The 26,752-nt window shown below is 39.6% G+C and overlaps 1 protein-coding gene across 1 annotated transcript in view; it reads right to left on the bottom strand.

Moving 5' to 3' along the window:
• LOC122945365 (dynein axonemal heavy chain 11-like) overlaps window positions 1-26,752 on the bottom strand; it is a 165,076-nt gene that overhangs the window by 109,909 nt on the left and 28,415 nt on the right. The window contains exons 6-7 of the mRNA XM_044304438.1: window positions 14,888-15,092; window positions 7,918-8,082 (exon numbers count right to left, since the gene is read on the bottom strand). Coding sequence (XP_044160373.1) covers window positions 7,918-8,082; window positions 14,888-15,092 — 370 coding nt within the window. The remainder of the gene's footprint in view (window positions 1-7,917; window positions 8,083-14,887; window positions 15,093-26,752) is intronic.

The following is a 26,752-nucleotide window of genomic DNA, read 5'->3' as shown; positions in this document are numbered from 1 at the left end:
AGACAGCCATGTGTTATAGCTTGGCCAACCAGAGCCCTACCCCATATTGCATATTTAGGCTTGTGATGTTTATTAACTTTTTATCATTCTTGATTTGTCTGTGTTATCTTATATTTAATCACACTTGTATTTATTCACTAGCCTGCGTAAGCTTATTCATTCTCAAATCTTTTGAATTCACGTTATAATAAGGCAGAGCAAGTCTACACAACTGTAACATAATGTCAAATTAAAAAGATTTGAGAATGAATAAGCTTACGCAGGCTATGTGATTAAATATATTTACTAAGTGTGATTAAATATACGATAACACAAACAAATCACATACTGAATATTAAAAAGTAAATACATCAGTAGCCTAAATGGGGTAGAGACTCAGTCGATCATGCTATAACACATGACCGACACACCAGGGTGTACAAGAGATAGGACTAATCAATACTTACATCCTACCTAGGAAGAAGTTCTTGGTAGAGTCTAACAAATGAATGTGTGCCAAAGAGTTTAAACCTGTTGGCTCCTCCTCCTATGTGCAGCACGTATGTCTCTGAGATCACTCAGGAATGTGGTCTTATCAGCACAATGGGGGATGGGTATTAGATTTACAAGGCATATCCTTACACAGAATAGTAATGATAAAAGGGAACAGAATTAAAGGGATAGAACCAATTAGTACTTAAAAAATACCTTTCCAATACAACACACACAGAATATGTTTGCACCAAGAAGAGTAAGGCCCCTTGCAGACGAGCGTGTCCGGATAAGGTCCGGATGTGTTGCAGCAAACCCGCGCGAGTAGGTACCCAATTGCAGTCAGTTTTGACTGCGATTGCGTTCCGTTGTTTAGTTGTGTTTTGCACGCGCGTGATAAAAAACTGAATGTGGTACCCAGGTTTGGGTTCAAGGTTGTGTAGAATGTATTATTTTCCCTTATAACATTGTTATAAGGGAAAATAATAGCATTCTGAATACAGAATGCATAGTACAATAGGGCTGGAGGGGTTAAAAAAAATACATAATTTTTTTTAACTCACCTTAATCCACTTGTTCGCGCAGCCGGCATCTCTTCTGTCTTCTTCTTTGAGGAATAGGACCTTTGATGACATCACTGCGTTCATCACATGGTCCATCACATGATCTTTTACCATGGTGATGGATCATGTGACGGACCTTGTGATGAGCGCAGTGACGTCATCAAAGGTCCTTTTCCTGTGCATGGCAAAGAAGAAGACAGAAGAGAAGCCGGGCTGCGCGATCAAGTGGATTAAGGTGAGTTAAATTATTTTTAATTTTTTTTAACCCCTCCAGCCCTATTGTACTAAGCATTCTGTATTAAGAATGCTATTATTTTCCCTTATAACCATGTTATAAGGGAAAATAATAATGATTGGGTCCTCATTCTGATCGTCTCCTAACAACCGTGCGTGAAAATCGCACCGCATCCGCACTTGCTTGCGGATGCTTGCGATTTTCACGCAGCCCCATTCACTTCTATGGGGCCTGCGTTGCGTGAAAAATATAGAACATGCTGCGATTTTCACACAACCTACAAGTGATGCGTGAAAATCACCGCTCGTGTGCACAGCCCCATAGAAATGAATGGGTCCGGATTCAGTGCGGGTGCAATGACCACGGCATCTGAGTGCGTGAAACACCGGAAGCGCGCACTTCCGGGGATGCTCAGGCTCCCCCGTGTGGCGATCCGAGGAGCTGAAGTGTGGGTGCAGCAGCCCCTGTCTTTGTGAATGACAGGAGGCTGCTGCATAGTATTTCCTATGGAGCCCTTGCCTGTAATAGGGCTCCATAGGAAAGTGGTAAAATGATCATAGATTCCAATGCTAGTGCATTGGGGTCTATGATAATAGCAATCAGATGATTGCATGGTACAGTTCCCTATGGCAAACAGCAAAACTGAAAAAAATCGTCCAAAAGATTTTTTTTTTATAAAAAGTGATCAAAAAGTCATACACACCCCAGAATGGTATCAATAAAAAGTTCAGATCGCCCCATAAAAAAACGAACCCCCATACAGCTCCGTACACATAACTGCAAAAATGTTATAGGGGTCAAAATATGGCGACAAAAAAAAACAGATTTTTTTCCCACTTAATTTTTTTATCACTATCAAAACGCAAGAAAAACTATACATATAAGGTATCGCCAGATTCGTACTGACCTGTAGAATAAAAGTAACTGGTCATTTTTATCGCACATCGAACGTCGTAAATAAAAAAAACGTAAAACTGTGGTGGAATTGATTTTTTACCCCATTTGGAAATTTTCACCCGCTACCTACTACATAATATGCAATATTAAATGGTGGCGTTGGAAAGTACAACTTGTTCCGCAAAAAACAAGCCCCTATATGGCTATGTGAACGGACAAAAAAGTTATGGCTCTGGGAAGGCAGGGAGCTGAAAACGAAAACACCCAAAAAAAAACAACTCAGGGGGTGAAAGAGTTAAAGATAACTTCCCTGGTGGTCTAGAGCAGTGAAGGGATAAATTATAAAATTCTTGGTAGACTAGAACAATGAAAGGAAAATGATAACATTACAGGTGGACTAGAGCAATGAAAAGATAAATTATAACATTATGGGTTGGCTAGAAAAGTAAAGGGGTTAATGAAAATATCCCTGGTGGGCTAGAGCAGTGAAGGAATAAATAACATTTCTGTTGGGCTATAACTAGAGATGAGCGTATTTTTTAAAAATTTGATTTGGCTGGTTCGCCAAATTTTCTGAAAAAAATTGGTTCGATCCGAATTTATTTGCGGCGAATCGCATTAAAAAACAGCTATTTCCTGGCTGTAGAGAGCCTTTATAGTGGTGTAGAACACTGTGCCTTGCAGTAACACGCATAGGGAATCTGCTGTGGTAGTGAAATTATACTGTGAGTCAGTATGACATGCAGATGACAGGAGTCACTCTTAGAATCACTGCACACTTCACTTATTTGGGCAGTCACGGGGCCAAAACTGACCAAATAACTCAAGTATGAACTCAGCCTTACAGGTCGATGTTAGCGTCAAGAAGAAGCGCACTCCTTTTACACCGTCATCAGCTGATTCCACATAGATGTCTACAAAGCCTGTTCTGTTAAATGCTTATACAAGTAGAGCCCCCCAACCGAGTTGAGAGGGTGTCAGCAGTAAGTTTGTGTTGACGTCACTGATTATTTTGCCCTTCCTCTGATCCGCCAGAATAATAACCCCCAAAAATGGATCCTATCTGCCTTTTCTCAGTCAGCATTTGGTCAGTAATCCATCAGTATTGCCAATGCCCAAAAAAACAGGAGTGGATCCAAAACAGAGATGACCGAGTCAACCATTCAAGAACCGCTGGGTTGCTGGTCAAGACGACCATTATGGGTGATCCCGCCTTCCCAGAATTCCTTGCTCCATGTCCTCACACGTGCAGCAGCTATTTTAGGGAAAAAATGCGCTTCACTGGGAGCTCAGGCCTCTTGAAGTGACCCCTTCTGCCCCGGCCCCTTACTCTGCTGCGACCTCTGCCTGCACCAGAAACATTTAGGCCTCTGCCACTCCCCTGTGCAGGGCCTGGCACTTCTCTGTCTGACATACTGTTAGATCAAATAAATAAATAAATACATAAATAAAAAGGAAATTAAAACACCCCAAAAAAGTCTGTAATTTTCTCACTCCACCACACAACGACTAATAAGCCCTTTTTTTCCACACTAATACATCCAAAAAAGGGCTTTAGAACATATAACTGCACCGCTGAATGGCAAATATATTTTTATTTTGCCACTATTACACGACAAAAAGGGCTTTAGAACATATAACTGCACCGCGGAACGGCAAAAATATTTTTATTTTGGCACTATTACACGATAAAAAGGGCTTTAGCATTCCTGTAACCTTCTTCTTTTATGACATAATGGAATCAATACCCAGTTTTGTACTATTTCAACTTTTACTAGTAACCTATTTAAAAATTGAATAAAAATCTATTGTTAAATAAAAAGGGCTTTAGAACATATAACTGCACCGCTGAACAGCAAATATATTTTACCTTTTCCACTAATACAAGCCACAAAAGGCTTTAGAACATATAACTGCACCACTGAACGGCAAATATATTTTTATTTCGCCACTATTACACGACAAAAAGGGCTTTAGAACATAACTGCACCGCTGAATGGCAAATATATTTTTCTTTTGCCACTAATACACGCCACAAAAGGCTTTAGAACATATAACTGCACCGCTGAACGGCAAACATATATTTCTTTTGTCACTAATACACGCCACAAAAGGCTTTAGAACATATAACTGCACCACTAAACGGCAAATATATTTTTATTTTGGCACTATTACACGATAAAAAGGGCTTTAGAACATATAACTGCACCGCTAAACGGCAAATATATATATTTTTTGCCACTAATACACGCCACAAAAGGCTTTAGAACATATAAATGCACCACTGAACAGCAAATATATTTTTATTTCGCCACTATTATACGACAAAAAGGGCTTTAGAACATAACTGCACCGCTGAACGGCAAATATATTTTTCTTTTGCCACAAATACACGCCACAAAAGGCTTTAGAACATATAAATGCACCGCTGAACAGCAAATATATTTTTATTTCGCCACTATTACACGACAAAAAGGGCTTTAGAACATAACTGCCCTGCTGAACAGCAAACATATTTTTATTTTGCCACTAATACACAACAAAAAGTGCTGCAATTTTAGCACTTCACCACACAACGGCTAATAAGTCCTTTTTTCCCCACTAATACAAGCCAAAAAATGCTTTAGAACATATAACTGCACTGCACAAGTGCAAATAAGACGTAAAAATATTTCCTAGCAATAAACCCTGTTAATGGCTGTAACACCCCAATAACAAGAATAGTTTGCAGGAATTACAGAGCTGTATAATGGCAATTTGGGTGCCCATCAGTGCAGCAAGGTGTAATAGGATTGTTCCTATTACTCAGGCTGTAACCTCCCATACTGAACCCTGTTCAACATAAATGCTGTGGAATGATACTTCCCTATCCTTTCCCTACACCTTGAATAATTTTTCCCTGCACTTGTAAATCTTTTTTTTAACACAATGAAGTCTTTCCTAGCACTGTCCCAAGCGCCTGCAGACTTCTCTCCCTGCACTAAGTACACTGGAAAATGGCAAAATCCAAGATGGTTGAGGCTATTTATAGGGCTGTGACATCACAGGGCTGGCTGCTGTTTGGCTGCATGCATGGCATTATAGGTAATCCCGCCTTCCCAGAGTTCCTTGCTCCATGTCCTCACCTGTGCAGCAGCCATTTTAGGGGAAAAAATGCGCTTCATTACCACGAAGCGTGAGGAAATTCGTATTCGGTGTGAATCAAATTTTTCTTCAATTCGCTCATCTCTAGCTATCACAGTGATGGGGTTATTGATAATATGCCCAGTAGCCTAGGGTAGTCGACAGTCTTTATTAATTATTTTTTTTATTATTTTAAACTATTTATTTTATCAGTTTTTGTAATAATTTAGGCATGCAATAACAATTGTGGGATAAAACAAAGCTGTCACCTTAATATTCGCTTAAAATGCATTTTTCTCTGCTATGCTGTTATTTTACGCTTGATTTATCCATATAAACCTTTTACATTTGTTCATCATATTGTAACTTGAGCACAAAATATGTTCAACATGCTGTAATAACCCTACTATATCAGTGTGGAGAAAAGGTACAACAATGCCAAAGTTTCTAAAATGTTGGAAAATCACTGATGATCCATTCTTTCTGGGGCAGAGATCTTCTATAGATCTATCTATGGAAAGGAATAGTCTGTTTTTCAAGAGCAGTTTCTTATGGCAGCTAAATGGGACAGACACTTCTTCACGGTTGTAGATGTAGAAAACATATTTGTAGGTTAAATCAACATAATTATTGTAACTTAAAATTGTCAACAAGGTTTGTGGTGATTTAACATCATAACTAGGGGGACCCCGATGTGTGATTTCAATCAGTGATGATTGTGTATGTTTCTATGCCTCTTAATTTTTGATAATACATTTCTTTCAAGTTACATGTTACTTTTTCCTCATAGTGAAGATTATTCTAATTAACCTGAGAATATAATTAGGCTCATGCATTAAAATTAGTCCTATTCGAGGTCCAAAAATAACGCTAATTTGACTGTACGATTCTGGGTAAGCATCATCATGAAAAAAATATACCTACAGTGTGGAAAATTTTAAAGTAAATGCAATGACTCCTGGCACGTGCTAAAGCTGATTTGTAAATCTGTTTTCCAGCAGTTTAAAAAAAATTCTTGTAAAAAAAAAAGAACTAAAAAAGTACTATATGACAAAACATACATTTCTATTACATGTATACATGGACGTGTAAGCATATAAAACATGGACATTTAGGCTTAATATTATAAATGCAACAGAATTTATAGATTGCTGTCATGTGTAAGGCAGGCAGTAAATATGGAGAAGGTCTATACGCTGTTCTTTCTCCGTAAGATGAGTCAATACGAGACTGAGGATTAAAAAACCATGGCTAATATTTGGGGAGTAGATTGAAACCCCCAAACTTTTTTTAATTCTTTGTTGGAATTTCTAGCTTTTTACCAAGTATTCAGAACTTGATTTTAAAGCACTTGCCTGACACCATAAAGACAACTCCTGTCCATATACCTTATTAGAGTAAATGGATATCATAAAGGGGGCTCGTAGCCTGTCAGATATGGACCATAAATGGTCACCTTGTAGTACTTCAGAGGCTGCATGTTTCCCTGAAAAATCTGCTGTTTGTCTATTTTGGGAGACTGTCTCCTAAAAAAATTACATACTACTGGCTGCATTTAACAGTTGTTTGCATTTGGCTGAAACAGACTTTAGTAAATAAGGCCAATTTCACTTGAGCGTTCCATTACCCAAAATGTGGAACGCACTGGGCCGGTACCCATGTTTTGTGGATCCGCAATTTGTAGACATCAAAACACTTACAGTCAATGTGAATGTATCTTTAAGTTGTGAACCAAAGCATTCCTATGGAACAGGACTGTTATGTAATGGACACTTGATGAAAAAGTAAAAGAAAAACACCTCCTTAGGGCTCATGCACACGACCGTTGTTGTTTTGCGGTCCGTTTTTCACAGATCCGTTTGTCTGTATCTAAGGGTTTTTTTTTCTCTGATTTAAGTCCTCTTCTGTTCTGTTATTAAAAAGAACATATCCATATGGTTTCCGTATTTGATCCGTTTTTTGCTGATCGGAAACTGAAACAGTAACTTATTAATCACCAAACACGTTAGCAATATGGGCTTGGCATAGCATTTCTACAATATGGATCCGCAAAATATGGATGAAATACGGATGACATACGGATGTGTTCCGTGTGCGTTTTGTATTTTTTGCGGACCCATTGACTTAAATTCGGTCTCAGACCGTGATTTGCGGACAATAATAAGACATGCACTACTTTTTCGCGGAACGGCCATGCAGACATACGGTCTGCAAAAAAACTGAACGGAAGCGGAAACTAGAAAATAAGTTTCTGTGCATGACCCCTTAGTGTGATATCTCTGATAAAAGTGGTAAACTCTTAGATCCTCTTGGATGGAGGGAACCCAAGCTGCTGCGCCTCTCCCTCTGGACACATCCGCCACAGGTCAGAAGCAAACCTGAGACAATGCTGTCTGCATCTGTACTTCCATTCCGCGGGCCCGCAAAAAAGATTTGCGGACAACAATAAGCATTTCTATCATAGGGCTGGACGTTCCGTTACGCAAATTGCAGAATGCAGATGACCGGTATCTGTGTTTTGCCAATCCGCAGACCATAAAACGGATACGGTGGTATGAATGAGCCCTTAGTTGGTGACATCTTACAGTATATTTCTAAGCCTCAAGCCCGTGATAAAGCTTCAGTTACCTTCATTTCAATCTCGGCTGCCGTGTGTTTTGTTGTTTCCAGTTTTTCCACCAGCAGTGTGTCCCCCAGGAAATTACTTTCTGCTGCTGATAGGCGTGTCAGTAATTCATCCTCAAGCATTTTCAACTCAATTTTAAAATAATTCTGTTGCTTTGTGAGCTCCGACTGAAAAGAAAATGGTAAGTTTTAGACCTGTAATTCTAACGATGCTAACAATGGGAATACACTTGGCTACGTTTTAATTTTCCTGATTATTCAACATTTTACAATAGTTCGAAAGCATTTAAGGTCAGCACTAATATCCAGAAAGGAAAAGAAGTATAATTTGGGGCTTTATCTGGTACATTCAAATGACCATTTTATTCCTTATTCCTTCCATTTACTCACAAAAAAACTTAAATGGCCTTTATGTTATGCCTAGTTTTGTTTTTAAGAACACCACACACCAAAAAAAACTTTTCGTCTGCTACTGGGCTAAAACCATTTGTCCTATACTAAATCGAGTGTGCGGATTACAAATCCGAAGTCAGAATTGTTGTAACACATCACAAAATTTTGCTACGCGTAAGTATGCCTAAATGAATTAAGCACTTGGAAAGCATTGACTAATTTTGAACAGAACGAGTTTTACTCTAACAATTACCTGATCTACATCAAAGTTTGCGTAGTGTATGAAAATGTACAGAATAACTAAATTTCAAAAAGTCTTGTTTTTCAGTTTAAAAGTCTTACTTGAGCAAGGCCCAGTACTGTTATAAGTGCTTCAGGCATCTGCTTTTGCGTTTGTGAACGGTCATATTTTCCCGTTGCAAAAACCAGCAGTAGTCCGCCATCATGTTGGGATTCCAGCGGCCTTGATACCTATTCTCTATTGTAGAAATGTCTTTATGGAACCGCTCTCTATGTTCATCACTTGCATGTCCCATATTGGGTGGGAAAAAGTCAAGATGGGAATGTAAGAAATGCACTTTCAATGACATTCAGCAGCCAAGTTGTTCATATGCTGTAAGCATGTTGTCTACTAATTCAACATAGTTTGCAGCTCGTCTGTTCCCAAGGAAGTTCTGCACTACTAGCACAAATGCATCCCAAGCTGCAAGACGCACTCGCTTTGTCAGATTCTTGCGCTGATCATAAGTAGTGTATTTGCCATATATGTAGCAGAAATTGTCTGGATTGTTAACACATTTGCGTTTATCCATCTTAAGTTTCAAAACTGAAAGCACTATAAGGCCTCTGTCACACGGGCGTCATGTTTTTTGCCTGGATAAGAGGCGGGTGCGTTGCGGGAAAATGCGCGATTTTTCTGCGCGAGTGCAAAACATTGTCATGCGTTTTGCACTCGCGTGAGAAAAATCGCGCATGTTTGGTACCCAAACCCGAACTTCTTCACAGAAGTTTCGGGCTTGGGATTGATGTTCTGAAGATTGTATTATTTTCCCTTATAACATGGTTATAAGGGAAAATAATAGCATTCTATATACAGAATGCTTAGTATAATAGTGCTGGAAGGGTTAAAAATTATAAAAAAGTTAACTCACCTTCTCCTCTTGTTCGGGTAGATGCCGGTCTGTTCTTTAGCTGTGGGCTGAATGACCTGAGGTGACGTCAGATCACATGCTCCAATCACATGGTCCATCACCATGGTGATGGAGCATGTGATCTGACATCACCACAGGTCCTTCAGCCCACAGCTAAAGAACAGACCGGCATCTACCTGAACAAGAGGAGAAGGTGAGTTAACTTTTTTATTATTTTTAACCCTTCCAGCACTATTATACTAAGCATTCTGTATTCAGAATGCTATTATTTTCCCTTATAACCATGTTATAAGGGAAAATAATACAGTGAATAGACTGTCACCTAGAACCCATGCGTGAAAATCGCACCGCATCCGCACTTGCTTGCGGATGCAAACGATTTTCACGCAACCCCATTCATTTCTATAGGGCCTGCGTTACGTGAAAAACGCACAAAGAGGAGCATGCTGCGATTTTCACGCAATGCACAAGTGATGCGTGAAAATCACCGCTCGTGTGCACAGTCCCATAGAAATGAATGGGTCAGGATTCAGTGCGGGTGCAGTGCGTTCACCGCACGCATCGCACCCGCACGGAAAACTCGCCCGTGTGAAAGGGGCCTAACAGATCACTTTATCAATATCTGTCCAGCTTGCCTTATATACTTACTGCTGACATCAGCCTGAGTGCGTCCGAACAGGTCTGGACATGTCCATTGGAATATCTCCAATATAATGCATTAATATTATAACTGAATAGGCTTTGCATGTACGCTATATAAAACATAGCGCCCGCTTGCACGTGCAGCGGGCGCCATAGCCGTCAGGTTACTGCTTTTTTAAATAGGCTGATCGCATACATTTTCCCTTTCAGATGCCGTGGCCAAATGCGACCACGGCATCTGCGCAGTCCGGAAGCGGAAGTCGCGCACTTCCGCTCCTGTAACAGCGTTCACTGGCTGAGATCGGGGAACCTGTTACATTTATCTAATAGGCTGAAGCCTCAAGCAGGCTTCGGTGCCTACTAGATGGCTATACCAATACAGGCCACTAGGTGGCAGCATTGTATTGGTACAGTGCAAATTAAGTGTTCAATGGTGTCTATATAGACATCAATGAACACAATAGGCAAGCTAATGATTGCCAGTTATTGTCACCCAAGCTGACTTAAAAAAAGTAAAAAAAAAATAATGTTTTGCAAATCACCCCTCTTTCCTTAAAATAAAAAGTAAAAATACTTAAACAATAATAAAATAAACATCATGGGCATCGTCGCTTGCGAAAATGCCCATACTATTAAAATATAACAATATTAATGGCATACGGCAAGTGGCGTAACGGGAAAAAAAGCCAATTTGCCATTTTTATGGCACTTCAACTATCCAATAATTTTTTTATAAAAAGTGATCACAAAGTCGCACACACTTCAAATTGGTATCACTGAAAAGAACAGATCCTCCCACAAAAAATTAGCCCTCACACAGTCCCGTACACATAACCACAAAAAAGTTATAGGGTTAGAATATGGTTATGAAAAAAAAAAATCCTCAAAGGTAAAAAAAAAAAAATTTCAGTATTAAAACACAAGAAAAATTATAGAAGTGTGGTATCGTCGTAATGGTACCATGAGAATGAAGATAACAGGTCAATTTTACAGCATAGTGTACAGTGTGTTGTGCCTTTTCATAGGTAAATGCATTGATATCCGATTTATTTTAGTCAAGATGAATGTTCATTACCTTTAAGAGCCATGCTCGACTATAGTTACAATTTTGTATGTCTTAAGTAAGGTCACACAAAAGGTTTCTACTCTTCAGTGTTATTCTTCTCATGAATGTACCAGTCTGAGAAGAATACTCCTTGTCTACTTTTAAATTTATGACAAGAGATAAAGATAAGCTCTATGCAGCTGGTGATAATTACCTATACAATTAGGCATTTATTAATGAAGCAAAATATATAATATGTATGTATTCATTTAATGAGCCTTAGTCCTTAGCATAAGACAATCAGTAGAACATATAATATATATTATACTGTTATATGTGATGAAGACAACATGTATCCAGTATATTATATATATTTCTCATTAGGAGAATATTTGTCTCTAAAAGAGTGTCTGTGAAGATGTGTGTTTTGTAACAATTATTCACCTCTTTGGTGTGACAAGAGGAGGTACTGATATCTCTGAGAAAACAAAGCCATTGAAGTTATTTATGATTCACAAATAAACAGTGTGAGAAACATTCACAGAGACGCCTAGAGGTCTGTCTCTAATTGCTACAAGTGTCAGAATTAATCCCTATAGCTTTGAATTAAAGCTTTTAAGGTCAAAATGTATAGAATACATTTTATTCAGACTTCCAGAAGTTAACCCTTTATACTATGATGTAAATAGCTTACACAGCAGTGCCACCTAGGTATCAGTAGGTGACATTACAACAGTAGCAAAAGTGCATTCTGGGTAAGGTTACGATGTCACATTTTTTATCAATGATCACGCCCATCCGATTATGATTGGAAATTTCCAAACTAGGAAGGTGTGTCTAACTGATAAGTTTGTGATCATAAACCATACACAGGGGGAGACAAGGACACACACACAAGAAAGAGAGGAAAGAGAAGTTAAGCTCTTTAGAGGGGTCTATCAAGATGAAAGCCATAATGAGATGCGCTATGATGGACCACCCAGCTTTCCTAGGAGTAGAAGTGAGATTTCTACTAGGACTTGGTAAGAGACACAGAAAATGATATTTCATTTTATTAAGACTAATTTGATAGTGTGGGTAAAATTATACCATCTAGATTGGCGAATAAATACATTAATTAATTGATCATCTCCATATTGAGATGTAGTCTTAGGATATTGTGAGGCTTCATTCTACCTGCAGAAGAATCTAGACTCATAATCTAGCAAAGAATTAAATGATTGCTTATATATATATATATATATATATATATATATATTGATAGAACATTCTTCGCCAAGCTAATTGATGGATTCCCACAGGAAAGACATATTTCAAAGTCCTTCCCATTTAAGATATGATCTAGCAATGATCCTAGATCCCTGTTATTTGTCCAAATAGTCTTACCAAAGTCATATGTGTGAAAATAGTCCAGGATGGGGCGGAAGGATACAGTTATCTCTTCTAAGCTATATCCTTGAATGAATTTGCCCATGCCTGAAGTCATGTGATGTGTAGTTGGTTAGAGGGGGGAAGAATGTATTTAGCATTCTATATTGATGTCTAGGATTAGACATGCCCGTCCTGATATCATGAGGTTTTCTCTGAACAGAGGTAATATATATAACTTATGTTCCTACTTTGATATCCTAACCTAATAATAGCTTTGTTATAATTGTGACAAGCTATTTCCACTCACATGTATTGTTAAGCTTGTAATGCTTTATATTAACGCTATATATATTCATTTGCATGTATCATTGTGTTTATTTACTTATATGTTTATAACCTTGTAACCAATAAATCTGCATATTTTTATAAAACCTGTGTATTATTGTATAATGCAGAACTACATGTTTTATCATTAACGTCATCTCACGTCAAAAAGAACTTATTTATATGAGGAAATAGTCGGACTCAGATGTGAATTGTATCAATTAGGTTGTCTACATTTCACCAGGTCATGATTTTAAGAATTTATGACAAATTTTATAAATTTTATTTTTTATGGTTAATTATTTTTATGACCATAATTAATAATTCTTAATTGAATTATTACAACCCGACAAGTGTAAAAAAATAAAAACTTTTATTAGAATTGCATTTGTTTCCCAATTCTACCCGATTTGGATTTTTTTTCCCGCTTCCTACTACATGGCATGAAACTGTAAATGGTGCCATTAGATAGTACAACTTGTCCTGCAAAAAATAAGCCCTCATAAGGCTTTGTGAATGGAAAAATAAAAAGTTAGGACTATGGGAAGGCGGGGGAGTGAAACACGAACTGGCAAAAATGGAAAATCCCAGGGTCCTTAAGGAGTTAAAATCTAGACGTGTTAGGCAAATTCCGAGTTCATATTTGGAATCAGCGCACTCATTTTAGTTTAAATCACATGTTTTTCTCTCAGTAGCAAAATCATTGTTGCGCGGTGGAATATTCTTTACTATGCAGACATTTCATGTATAAAAAATTTTAATTAAAATATTCTGTCAAATATGTACAATCTATATACCATTTACAAACCTAAAGCCCAGCGCTATATCAAAACTATGCCAACATACAATTCTTTGAACAGTGTGTTGCCCTTAATAAAAGAGACTTTAATTTTTAAATTATTGTAATGTTTTGGCTTTTCTGTATTCCTGTCATCTGCTCGAAAACAGAGTTAGTGTCACAGATTCAAAACAGGTCTGCTTTTTATTTCTAGAAACAGTCTCTCACCAATGGGTAGTGTCTGGTATTTCAACATTGCTCCAATTACCTGAATGGAGCTGAACTGCATTATCAGACACAGCCCATGGGACAAGAGTGGCACTGTCTAAGGAAAAAAAACAACAGTTTTTTTTCTAATCTCACACATACTTAATAATATGTATCTTAATCGGACACACATAATGCTTAACCAGTTCAAGACTGGACCTTTAATCCCCCTCCCCCCGACCCAACTTCCTGACAGGACACATTTTTTGTTTTAGTTAATGCGGTTTCAAAAGCCATAACTTTTTTCTTTACATTATTTAAATCATTTTGTTCAGCTTTTCAGTGACATATGGGGCTTTATTTTAGACCACTTAAATTTTTTATGTTTTATACCCAAGAATATGTAAAAAAAAAAAAAAAAAAGGGGGGGGTTTTAAATTTTTTTTTGCCACACACTGCAATTAAAATGTATTATTTCAATTGTGTCACCCTTAACATTATGGTTATAGTGGACATATAATTTACTGCCAATGGGGGAGGCGTGCTATTGCTGGCATTCTTTTTTTATTTTATTTTACACATTATGCTACCCAGTAAGCCATCAATACCTTTGTTAGCCATTTTAACCTTACATATTTTTTCACATCACACTTTGTTACAGTCAGGTAAATGAATGTGGATTCTCGAATATGCAGTTCATTTCATGAGGGCTAGAATGGGTTGCAGAGGGCAAACAATCCCCTTGATTTTCACCCTAAACCTCTGCAAGGGAGTGTAGACTTTGCTGCAGGAGGATTCCCAGGTTACAGTCCCCAGAAAAGTCATGGACTGCCGTTGGTGGTTCTGTCGGAGCAAGGCCCAGTCAGGAACAGAGCCAAGTGCCATCACCAGTAGCCAAGTGTAACATATAGACAATAATTTAATAAGCTTTGTAGTACTAAAGTGATGCTTAGTAGATGACTTGAGGACTACATTTAAAATGACTGATCCAGACTGATAAACTAGTATTAAGATGATATTAGCAAATAAAATATATTGATGTCAATTCGAGTAAACTGTTACCTTGAAATGTTCCAAGTCTGGTCTCTCAAGATTCATCACATCAGCCAGGAGCTGGTCTTCCAAGCCATCTCTGGTTACTGTGAAGTTGATCAATGTTGTTTGGGCCTGTATTTCTGGTTTGTAATGGGGATTTGCAAGCTTTGTGTGAAGAATAAGTCTAAATTTTGGATGGAATTTACATTCTTTATCCCCAATTCGGATGTATCTGCAATTATAAATATAAAATTATGATAAAACTCTAATCAAAAGAGTTATCAATTAACAGAATGAGGTACGTTACTGCACTCTGATCTGTTGGTAATAAAGAAAAAAGGCTATATTCGCCTTCACAACAAATTTTTATTGTCCCAGTGCACCTAAAATAAGAAACAAAGCAGCTTTGAAAATAGTTTTAACTGAAAATTTCATACAGTTTAGTGCTTATATCTCCTATGTGTCCCCATGGTAACAGACTACAAATAAACTCCGATGTCTGGATCTAGTAATGATATTGTCCTCCATCTGTTCCCCAGAAGTTCAGAAGAGCAAGGTGCCCATATTCTGTTCTATCACTGGAGCACACTGTTGTCCATCTCTGTAGAAATGGTGGTGGTGGTTGCAGATAGCCAGTATTTTATCACCTAACTCTATAGCAATGTTAAGCTAAGAGGATTTGGAGCTTTTTCACAAAAAACTATAAATAAAAAAACTAATTACCACAGAATTTATAGCCCTACTTAGGTAATCCTACCACCACCTCAAAAAAAAATAGGTATACCTCAAATTTAAAGGTTATGTAAACCTTCGGGGGAAATGTTTTTATGATTGCATTTTACAAATTTTTTATTAAACATTTTCACCCATCCTGTCACAAAGGGTTAACTGTCTAGCTGTGTGAATCCTACTTTCACTTTGTGCCGGTCATCTAATAACCCATATCTCTAAATGACTACATGATCATAAACATTTATTTTAGCGACATTCTTATCAGTAAGATAAGAATAGAGCTATAATGAGTGTTTAGGAGGTCAGAGATAAGGAGCCGTCAGTTGAGTTGCCTGACGGAACAGAAAACAGATAGCATGCTACTAGAGAATCTCAAGTCTGTACAGAGAAAAGGGCCCAACATTTTAAATAAAGACCAAATGAAAAATGATTTTAGCTTAAAATGCGTACAACGCAATAATAAAAAATATTGCCCAAAAGGTGTACATAGCCTTTAAGCAAAAAATTCACATCACAGTATTTACATCTTTGTGATTAATATATGAAATATATGTTTGCCATTTAATTTGCCATGATCCCATATTAAAATCAATCATTTTCTTCCTTTGGAGACAATAGGGAATTATGTCTCATAGTACAGCACTGAATGCTCACAACATACAAATAAATATAAATCACAGCAGAGTTTTTCTTGATCAATTTGGCTTCTTTTATTATTCAGAAACATAAGTCACGCGGCAGTGTGTGAACGTTTTCGGCTAACAAGCCTTCATCAGACACTGAGGTACAAAGAAATAAGAAAATAAACATAATTTGTAAAAAATAAAATATTATATGAATGTAATGACTGATGCGGTAACAGAAGGTTCAATCACACATATTAAAATGAAACACCAACAATAGGAATATCTCTCCTGATTTGTTGCAGGTAATGAGTCCAAGTTCCAGAATTCATTATCGCAATTTGTGTCTGAGTTGTAACCTCATCATAAAGCTGCATCACAACCCGATGCAAATTCCAATATGTAAAAGTATCAATTATACATCATGTTAGGATGTCAAGGTGTATATACAGAGAGAATGGTAACTGTACATAGTTAGTTGTATATAGTTAGAATGATGATAATCAATAATAATCAATAGTGCTGGTAAAATGGACCCATGATAACTGGATGCACACTCTCCCCGATCAACCAAGTCCGCTGCTTTGGAGTGACCTTGGATTCTGCCCTCTCCTTCCGACCACACATCCAAGCCCTTTCCACCACCTGCTGCCTCTAACTCAAAAACATCTCCCGTATCCGCGCTTTCCTTAACTTTGAATCTGCGAAAAATGCATGTACATGCCCTCATCATCTCCCGTCTAGACTACTGCAACATTCTCGTCTGTGGCCTTCCATCTAGCACTCTCGCACCCCTCCAATCTATCCTCAACTCTGCCGCCCGACTAATACACATCTCATCCTGTTATTCCTCTGCCAATCCCTTCACTGGCTCCCCATTGCCCAGCAAATTCAGTTCAAAATACCAACAAATACATACAAGGCCATCCACAACCTGTCCCCTCCCTACATCTCTGAGCTACTTTTCCGATACATCCCCACACGCAATCTCCGATCCTCACAAGACCTCCTTCTCTCCTCTCCTCTTATCACCTCTTCCCACAATTGCCTCCAACATTTCTCCCGTGCATCCCTTATTCTCCGGAACTTGCCACCCCAACAAATCAGACTCTCACCTACAGTGGAATCCTTCAAAAGAAACCTGAAAACCCACCTCTTCAGACAAGCCTACAACCAGTGACCCTGCTGCCTCTATACCGCCATGACCAACTTCACCCTAACTCCTGTGTCCTTCTCCCATACCATGTAGATTGTAAGCCTCACGGGCCCTCTTTCCTTCTGTAACAGTTTGTATCTCGTCTTGTTTATGCTTAGTGCAATTGTCTGTACTATGTATGTGCACCGCTTATCATATGTACAGCGCTATGGAATGAATGGCGCTTTAATAATAAATAATAATAAATGATAATCATAGTATGTAACAAAACATAATGGACCCATTAAACTAAATGGGGTTACAACGGAGGCTGTATTTATACTAAAAAGGACTTAACTGTGCCCCTGTTAGGAAGTTATAGAAATGATGTAGTAGTACACCAAGGGTGAATGGCACTGTCTCGTACCTGGAGAAAAGTGGTGTGAAAGGTAGGGGCTTGTGGTCCTCTTAAATAAGAAAAAAAGTGTATTCCCATAAGAGGCGTGCTGTCGGATGTCCATCGGGAGCGCTGAATGGCGTGCGCTTCAAAGACCGGATGTTGGTTGAAATTTGGAGCGCATAGTGGCCGGAAGTGCGTTCCAGTGACAGGAAGTTGGCTTTGGTATGGGATGTAGCTGCAGTAGATAGCAATTTGGAGAGCATGGAGGCCAGAGATATGTTCCATAGACAGGAAGTAACTATAGAGTAGGGCAGTGTTTCCCAACCAGTGTGCCTCCAGCTGTTGTAAAACTACAACTCCCAGCATGCCCGGACAGCCTTTGGCTGTGCGGGCATGCTGGGAGTTGTAGTTTTGCAACAGCTGGAGGCACACTGGTTGGGAAACACTGGAGTAGGGAACAAAGAGGAGGGGCATAGCGAAACAGGGGCAGACAATGAGAAAACATGGAAAAAAATAGCATGGGAAGGAATAGGTACAGATAAATGAGATAATTACAGTGGGGAGAGAAAATTATAAAGGATACCCAAATCCGGCACCGGGTCCCAGTCGTGTTCAAGGGGCCTGTAATTGAATTAGAAATAAACAGTTTATGTCCATAAGAGTAAAATATCTAAATTGACAATATGACAGATGAATTGAGATGTCTTGAAGTTAAATGAAGGTTGCACAGATAATCACTCATCCTGCCATTGACTGTATTGTTCTTTATTTTGTGTATAACTGAAGTCAGACAAGATGGTAATCAAAAAAAGGGGGTCAGAGGAAATTCTGTATTTCATATTCCCTTTTCATACCTTTGGGAGTAAGGCTTTGTAAAGTGTGGATCCAAAAGGCCTGTCTCCGTTTAAGGGTTTTGGATCTATTACCCCCTCTGCGTGGTGGTGGAATTTGCTCAATTACTTGGAATTTAAGTTGCGCTATGGTATTTTTAGCTTCATGGAAATGTGAAGGAATTGGTAGAAGTAAGTTCTGCTGTCTTATGGTTGGTTTTTGTTGGCAAATTCTTTCTCTGACTTTTTGCAAGGTCTCCCCCACATACACTAGGCCACAAGGGCATTTGATTAGGTAAACTACGTAGTCGGAGTCACATGTGAAAAAGCCTCGAATCTCTATCGGTTTACCAATGTGTGGATGGAAGATAGTAGGGCCTTTCTGTATATTTGAACACTGGAAACAATGAAGACACGGAAAAGTGCCTTCTTTTGTGTTTTTAGGAATACCTGTTTAGGTAGACGGTTGGCGGAACCTATATCCGCTCTCACCAATAAGTCACGTAGGTTTTTTGGCCTGCGATTACAGGGTAGTATAGGGTTGCAGAATCCTCAACTTGTGGATACGCCTATTTCAAGAGAGGCCAGTGGCTCCGGATGATATTCAAGACCTTGTGTGCACTTGGATGGAACGTGTTGACAAAGGGAATACGTTTATTTGTAGATACGGGTTTGCGTGTTTTGTGGAGGTGGTTTGAGTATATGTGCTGGATAACTACGTTCTCTAAACCGTTGTTGCATTTCTTCAATGCGTTGTGCTCTGATTCACGGATCCTCAACTATAGTTTGTACTCTTTTTAATTGGGAAGCTGGGAGTGCTTTTTTCGTAGTAGGAGGATGAAAACTGGAAAAATTAAGTAAATTGTTCCTGTCGGTGGGTTTGCGATACAAGTCTGTAGTTAGTTTGCCTTGAGGATTTTTGATGACCAAAGTGTCCAAAAAGTTGAGTTCATCTTTTCATACCATTCTGAATTCTATATATCCAGAGGTACAATTCACTATAAACCATGATTAACTCTCTGTCAACACATTCCATCCAAGTGCACACAAGGTCTTTAATATCGTTCGGAGCCACTGGCCTCTCTTGAAAAAGGCGTATCCACAAGTTGAGGAATTATGCAACCGCAGGCCAAAAAACCTAAGTGACTTATTGGTGAGAGCGGATATAGGTTCAACCAATCGTCTACCTAAACAGGTATTTCTAAAAACACAAAAGAAGGGCACTTTTCCGTGTCTTCATTGTTTTCGATGTCTAAATATACGGAAAGGCCCTACTATCTTCCATCCACACACTGGTAAACCGATAGAGATTCAAGGCTTTTTCACATGTGACTCTGACTACGTAGTTTACCTAATCAAATGCCCTTGTGGCCTAGTGTATGTGGGGGAGACCTTGCAAAAAGTCAGAGAAAGAATTTGCCAACACAAATCAACCATAAGACGGCAGAACTTACTTCTGCCAATTCCTTCACATTTCCATGAAGCCAAACATACCATAGCGCAACTTAAATTCCAAGTAATTGAGCAAATTCCACCACCACGCAGAGGGGGTAATAGATCCAAAACCCTAAACGGAGAGAGGCCTTTTGGATCCACACTTTACAAAGCCTTACTCTCAAGTGTATGAACAGGGAATATGAAATACAGATTTTCCTCTGACCCCCTTTTTTTGATTACCATCTTGTCTGACTTCAGTTATACACAAAATAAAGAACAATACAGTCAATGGCAGGATGAGTGATTATCTGTGCAACCTTCATTTAACTTCAAGACATCTCAAGTGATCTGTCATATTGTCAATTTAGATATTTTACTCTTATGGACATTAAGAGTTTATTTCAAATTCTATTACAGGCCCCTTGAACACTACTGGGACCCGGTGCCGCATTTGGGTATCCTTTATAATTTTCTCTCCCCACTGTAATTATCTCATTTATTTGTACCTATTCCTTCCCTTGCTATTTTTTTTCCATGTTTTCTCATTGTCTGCCCCTGTTTTGCTATGCCCCTCCTCTTTGTTCCCTATTCTATAGTTACTTCCTGTCTATGGAACACATCTCTGGCCTCCATGCGCTGTCACACCACTTTTCTCCAGGCACGAGATAGTGCCGTTCACCCTTGGTGTACTACTACATCGTTTCTATAACTTCCTAACTGGGGCACAGGTAAGTCCTTGTCAGTATAAATACGGCCTCCATTAAGGGGTCCATTATGTTTTGTTACATACTATGATTATCATGGGTCCATTTTACCAGCACTATTGATTAATATTGATTATTATTGATTATCATCACTCAAAATATATACAACTAACTATGTACAGTTACAATTCTCTCTGTATATACACCTTGACATCCTAACATAGATGGATACTTTTACATATTGGAATTTGCATCGGGTTGTGATGCAGCTTTATGATGAGGTTACAACTCAGACACAAATTGCGATAATTAATTCTGGAACTTGGACTCATTACCTGCAACAAATCGGGAGAAATATTCCTATCGTTGATGTTTCAGTTTAATATGTGTGATTGAACCTTCTGTACCGCATTAGTCATTACATTCATATTATATTTTATTTTTATTTTTTACAAATGATGTTAATTTTCTTATTTCTTGGTACCTTGGTGTCTGATGAAGGCCTGTGAGCTGAAAACGTTCACACACTGCCGCATTACTTATGTTTCTGAATAATAAAAGAAGCCAAATTGATCAAGAAAAACTCTGCTGTAATTTATATTTACTAGTGCAGGCATGGCCAACCTGCGGCTCTCCAGCTGTTGTAAAACTACAACTCCCACCATGCCCTGCTGTAGGCTGATAGCTGTAGACTGTCCGGGCATGATGGGAATTGTAGTTTTGCAACAGCTGGAGAGCCTCAGGTTGGCCATCCCTGTACTAGTGATTGGGGTGGGAACCCCATACACAGCACAAAAGACAGGGAGCGACAAAGATTGTCATTGAACATACAAATAAAATAAGAAATTATGAATTTGTGAGCTGTGAGGAGTTCAGAGATAAGGGCTTCACACACAGCCATCACAGCAGCTCCCTGGTGGATTCTCTATAAAACACAAAGCAAGATAGTCTACAGATGCACTACAGACACTGAAGGTTGTAGAACAAAAACTGTTGGAAACTTGTAATAAAGACCAATTGAAAAAAAAAATATGAGTAAAATTAAGTGATTAAAAACGGTGTCACTCCACCTTCATCTTTCAATATCATCTTATATTTTGGAATTGCATCAGATAATTCATGATCAGAACTGATATACTTAGGAGCCAGCATTGTATCAATAGTCTTCAGACTACAGGTTTTTACAAGAAGACATGTAGAGTATCTATAGATGGGTCGGCAGGGCAAAGCAGGAAACAAAAACATTCATATAATTATCAAAGTGCAGAAAAGAGCAATTTGTATAATATTAAGTAATAGCAAAGTAAATCTATAATATATTATTTACAATTGATCCATAGAGGACCTTTTCTTCATCCTAATAAATCCATTTTTTTTGTTCCTACGAACTATGTATACAGCGCAGCTCCTGTAAGTTTTCCTGTCACCTCTGTTTGTTTTGAAGTCAACAGTCATTGAAATTCAGAATGACAACCAAAGTGTTATAAGTAGTAGTCATTTTCTGAGTCACAACGCTCCATGAAATCACTCCTTGAATCAAATACCCCCAAGAGAGTGAGAAATTAAACATACCTTTCAGAGTAGTGTTGAACTGTGCAAGCGCATTCAGCTGGATCAATACTCAGCATGTGGAGGACTCTGCTACAGTTATGAACTGGGGGTGTCTGATAGGGCATTTGTGCAAGGAAGCCAAATATTTTGAAAATTCAGAAAAAAAATAATAATATACGATGCTCACGAGGTCACTGTCACACAGATACATGTATCTTCCCTTAGCAGTTAATTAAAGAGATGTCTGCCTGGGTTACCTGCAATGTGCTATCAAAATAAATTGTTATAATAGATAAGCATAATTAGACATTGGGAATAATGAAGTGACCCCAATCAGAGAAGAAGTACTGATTATTTGAAATAGAAACACCATGTATAGGCTGCAAACATCATTTGATGGAATCTTACATGATATAATTAGAATAAAAATACATTGACGGTGATTAGAGGTTGCAGATGCTGGTGGATGAGAAGACTCACAGCTTATAGGTAGCACATTATTAGTCCATGTGTATGTTAAGATTCTTGAGATAATATTTGTGGAAGGTCTGAGCTCAGGAGGTTTATTTGGCAGTGAATTTACAGAACTGTGTGCTGTACTTTTATAGAAAGGTAGATAATTTAGGTTGGAGCTATTGATTTTAACTATTGGGTGACACCTGTAGTCCAAAACAATAAACTGACTTGCATGCAATCTTGTGCACTGCGGTTGTCACTCAAAATCAATTAAAAGTGCCCCAAAACGTCTAGGTGCAGCCCCAGTCTGGGTCCATTCACACATCTGCAAAATGGGTCTGCATCCGTTCCGCAATTTTGCGGAACAGGTGCGGATCCATTCATTTTCAATGGGGCCGCAAAAGATGTGCCCATTGAAACACCGTGTGCTGTCCGCATCCGCACTTCCGTTCCGCGGCTCCGCAAAACAATAGAACATGTCCTATTCTTGCCCGCAGCCAAGGACAAGAAAAGGCATTTCTATCATAGTGCTGGCCATGTGCGGACCACAAAATGTCCAAAAAAGATCAGCGATAATAATATTGTTTTTTGTTGCTTTTGATAGTTCAGGACGCTAAAAAAAAATGGAAGAAACCTTATTTATATAAACATATTGTAATTAGAGATGAGTGAATCGATTTGCACAAAGCAATTTGTCTCATCAACAAGAGTTACTGACCTGCGAGGGGCTGTTCCCACTGAAGCTCCACTGATCTCACCCAGCCTTCACAATCTCACGCCTGCGCTACTGCTCAGAGTAGTGGCCGAAGGCCAAAGGCTCTGCTTCCGAAACAGTGACTGTTCATGCTCCACTACACTTCTGGCATGCACAGTTCCCGCTCCGGAAGCAGAGCACAGGCTTAAAGTGGTTGTCCCACGAAAAATACTCTACAGTTTTTAAACCAGCACCTGCATCTGAATAGTTTTGTAATTGCATGTAATTACAAATTTTGTATAGCCACTGAGCTATTCAATAAAATGTATCTGTATAGCGCCACTTAATTTATTATTTCTTTGACCGGCTCATTAAAAAGGCCCCACATGCTCAGCAGAATGGACACGCCCCCTGAGCTATAATAGGGAGGGAGCAGGACACGCCCCCTGAGCTGCAGCAGAAAAGACACTCCTCTTGAACTGTCAGCTTGATATAAATCTAACAGAGCAATAAATGGGGATATTTCTGAACCCATGTGCAGTACAGGGCGGGTTCTAGCTTTGTTAGAAAGAGATTGCCATGGACTATATGATGTCTGATTTTCATATTTTACATTAGTTATGGGATAACCCCTTTAAGATTTTCAGGGCTGGGGGAGATGTCTGGCTCTGTCAATCAGCTTTTAATCACTGGGGACAGCGGATTGCAGGTGAAGAACTCTTGTTGATGAGACAAATAGAATTGTACAAAGTGATTCGCTCATCACTATTTGTAATCACTGGCATACATACATGGGTCACAGGGGTCACAGTTGCGACCGGGCCCGGCACTCCAGGGGACCCGGCCCCCTGTGGACCCCCCTCCCCAGGCAGGGGCCCCACTGTACTCACATGTAATGGAGCGCTCTGATGGGGCTCGGCATGAAGTACAGTGGCAATTTCGGGCCTCATCAGAGCGCTCCATGCCTCCATTACATGTATAATATGGGGGGTGAAGGAAGAGGGGGAGAACGCGCACTCACTCACACACCCCCGGCCAGGCAGTTCCGTTTCCATAGTGAAGCAAGGAAACCTCTCTGCTCCCTGCTTCACTGATCTTCAGAGCTCAGGAGCTCCCCCTGCTGGCCCCACATCACGCTGCTGGCTGTGGGAAGAGAGCTGAAAGCCCAGGAATCTGCCTTCAGCACAGCCAGCAGCGCGATGAGTGTGGGAGCCTGTCATCAGGGAAGAAGGTAAATATGTTTTTTTTTTTCTAACGCTGCAGACTGGGGGCAAGGGGGGGGGGTGTTTGATGGGCAAAACTAGAGTGAGGGGGCACAAAAGTGCGCATCTCTACTGCCATAACTAATTTGAAGGGGCACCTAATCTGGCATAACTACTGTGAGGGGGGCACATATGAAGGAATAACTACTGTGAGGGGGCACGTAATCTGGCATAACCACTGTAAGGGGCACATATGTGGACATATCTAATGTGAGGGGCACATAATCTGGCATAACCACTCTGAGGGGGCAAATATCTGGGCATATCTACTTTGAGGGGGCACATAACCGGGCATAAATACTGTGCAGGGGCACATAATCTGGCTTTACTACTGTGAGGGGACACATATTCTGGCATAACCACTCTGAGGGGGAACATATCTAGGCATATCTACTTTGAGGGGGCACATAACTGGGCATAAATACTGTGAGGGGCACATAATCTGGCATTACTACTGTGAGGGGACACATAATCTGGCATTACTCCTATGAGGGGACACATAATCTGGCATTACTCCTATGAGGAGACACATAATCTGGCATAACCACTCTGAGGGGGCACATATCTGGGCATATCTACTTTGAGGGGGCACATAACTGGGCATAAATACTGTGAGGGGCACATAATCTGGCATTACTACTGTGAGGGGCACATAATCTGGGCATTACTACTGTGAGGGGGCACATATTTGACATTACTACTGTGAGGGGGCACATACCTGGGAATTACTACTGTGAGGGGACACATAATCTGGCATTACTACTGTGAGGGAGGCAAATATCTGGGCATAACTACTGTAAGGGGACACATATTAGGCATAACTACTGTGAGGTGGCACATATCTGGGCATAACTACTGTGACAGGAACACAAGTGGGCATAACTACTGTGAGGGGCCACAAGGTGGGCATTAGTACTATGTGGTTGCATTTAGGGGAAATGTCCTAGATTACCCTGCTATACATTGGCATGGCTCAGTCTTACAGGCCAGCACAGTGCCCCCTGATGGTGATTTCACAGGGGCAGTCACTATCCCCTCCTTATGTGATTATTCTTTCTTTCTCACCACAGGGACCTTGTTCTGGATCCAGTGGACATCACGTCGACGCCAGTGACACCCTGGATGAGGTAGGACCAGATTTTATTAGGACTGGGTGAGTGTAGCCATGCATTGGGCTTAGGGCTCTTTAACATGAGCGGATCCCGTGTGGGTAATTCGCTGCATGAAAGAGAGCCAAGCCCCGCTCCGGACAGCAGAGACACGGAGCATTAACATGACTGATAATGCTCTGTGCCTCTCTGTGATCTTTTTACTACAAAATCACAGTGAGATGAGGTTGTCACCGCGATTTTGTAGTAAAAAGATCACAGTCAATCATGTTACTGCCCCGTGTCTCTGCTGTCCAGAATAGTGCTTGGCACTCAGTCACGCAGCGGATTAGCTGCACGGAAAAAGCCCTTAGTAAGAAAATCTGCCGCTTCTTTATAAAAATGGGGGGGGGGGGCCCAATCCAAAGTTTGCACTGTGGCCCATAACACTATAGTTACACCACTGGTAGTGGAGGTAGTGGGGAGGCTGGCGATGGGGAGGGGGCCCCATGGATCAGTTTAACACCGGGGCCCCATGGATTGTGTGTACGCCACTGTTTGTAATATACCATTGATTATAACTAAAAATAATGGTGATGGCCATGGCCCATTTGTTTTTAGAATCAATGGGGAAAAGTTATCAAAACTGGTTTAAACTAAAACTGTCTTAGTTGCCCATCACAAAGCAATCAGATTCCACCTTTCATTTTTTTCAGAGCTGCTTCGGAAAATAAAAGGCGGAATCTGATTGGTTGCTATAGGCAACTAAGACAGTTTTTCTTTACACCACTTTTGATAAATCCCCCCCTTCCTCCTCTTTGTGTTTTCAACATCATGGATTCTTCAAGGCCATCTTCTCATATGTCTCTACTGGTTGTGAATTTCCCAAGCAAGACAAGGAAAGTGTACTGTTCTGTGTTTTTACAATGAGTATGATTTACTGTATCTCTGTTGATGTATCCTGTTGGGTAGATGTGTAA

The sequence above is a fragment of the Bufo gargarizans genome, chromosome 8 (genome assembly GCF_014858855.1).
Source record: "Bufo gargarizans isolate SCDJY-AF-19 chromosome 8, ASM1485885v1, whole genome shotgun sequence".
In the NCBI taxonomy this organism is placed as follows: Eukaryota; Metazoa; Chordata; class Amphibia; order Anura; family Bufonidae; genus Bufo; species Bufo gargarizans.
Note: the sequence above shows the minus strand (reverse complement) of the source record. Positions and strands in the feature narration are given on the sequence as shown.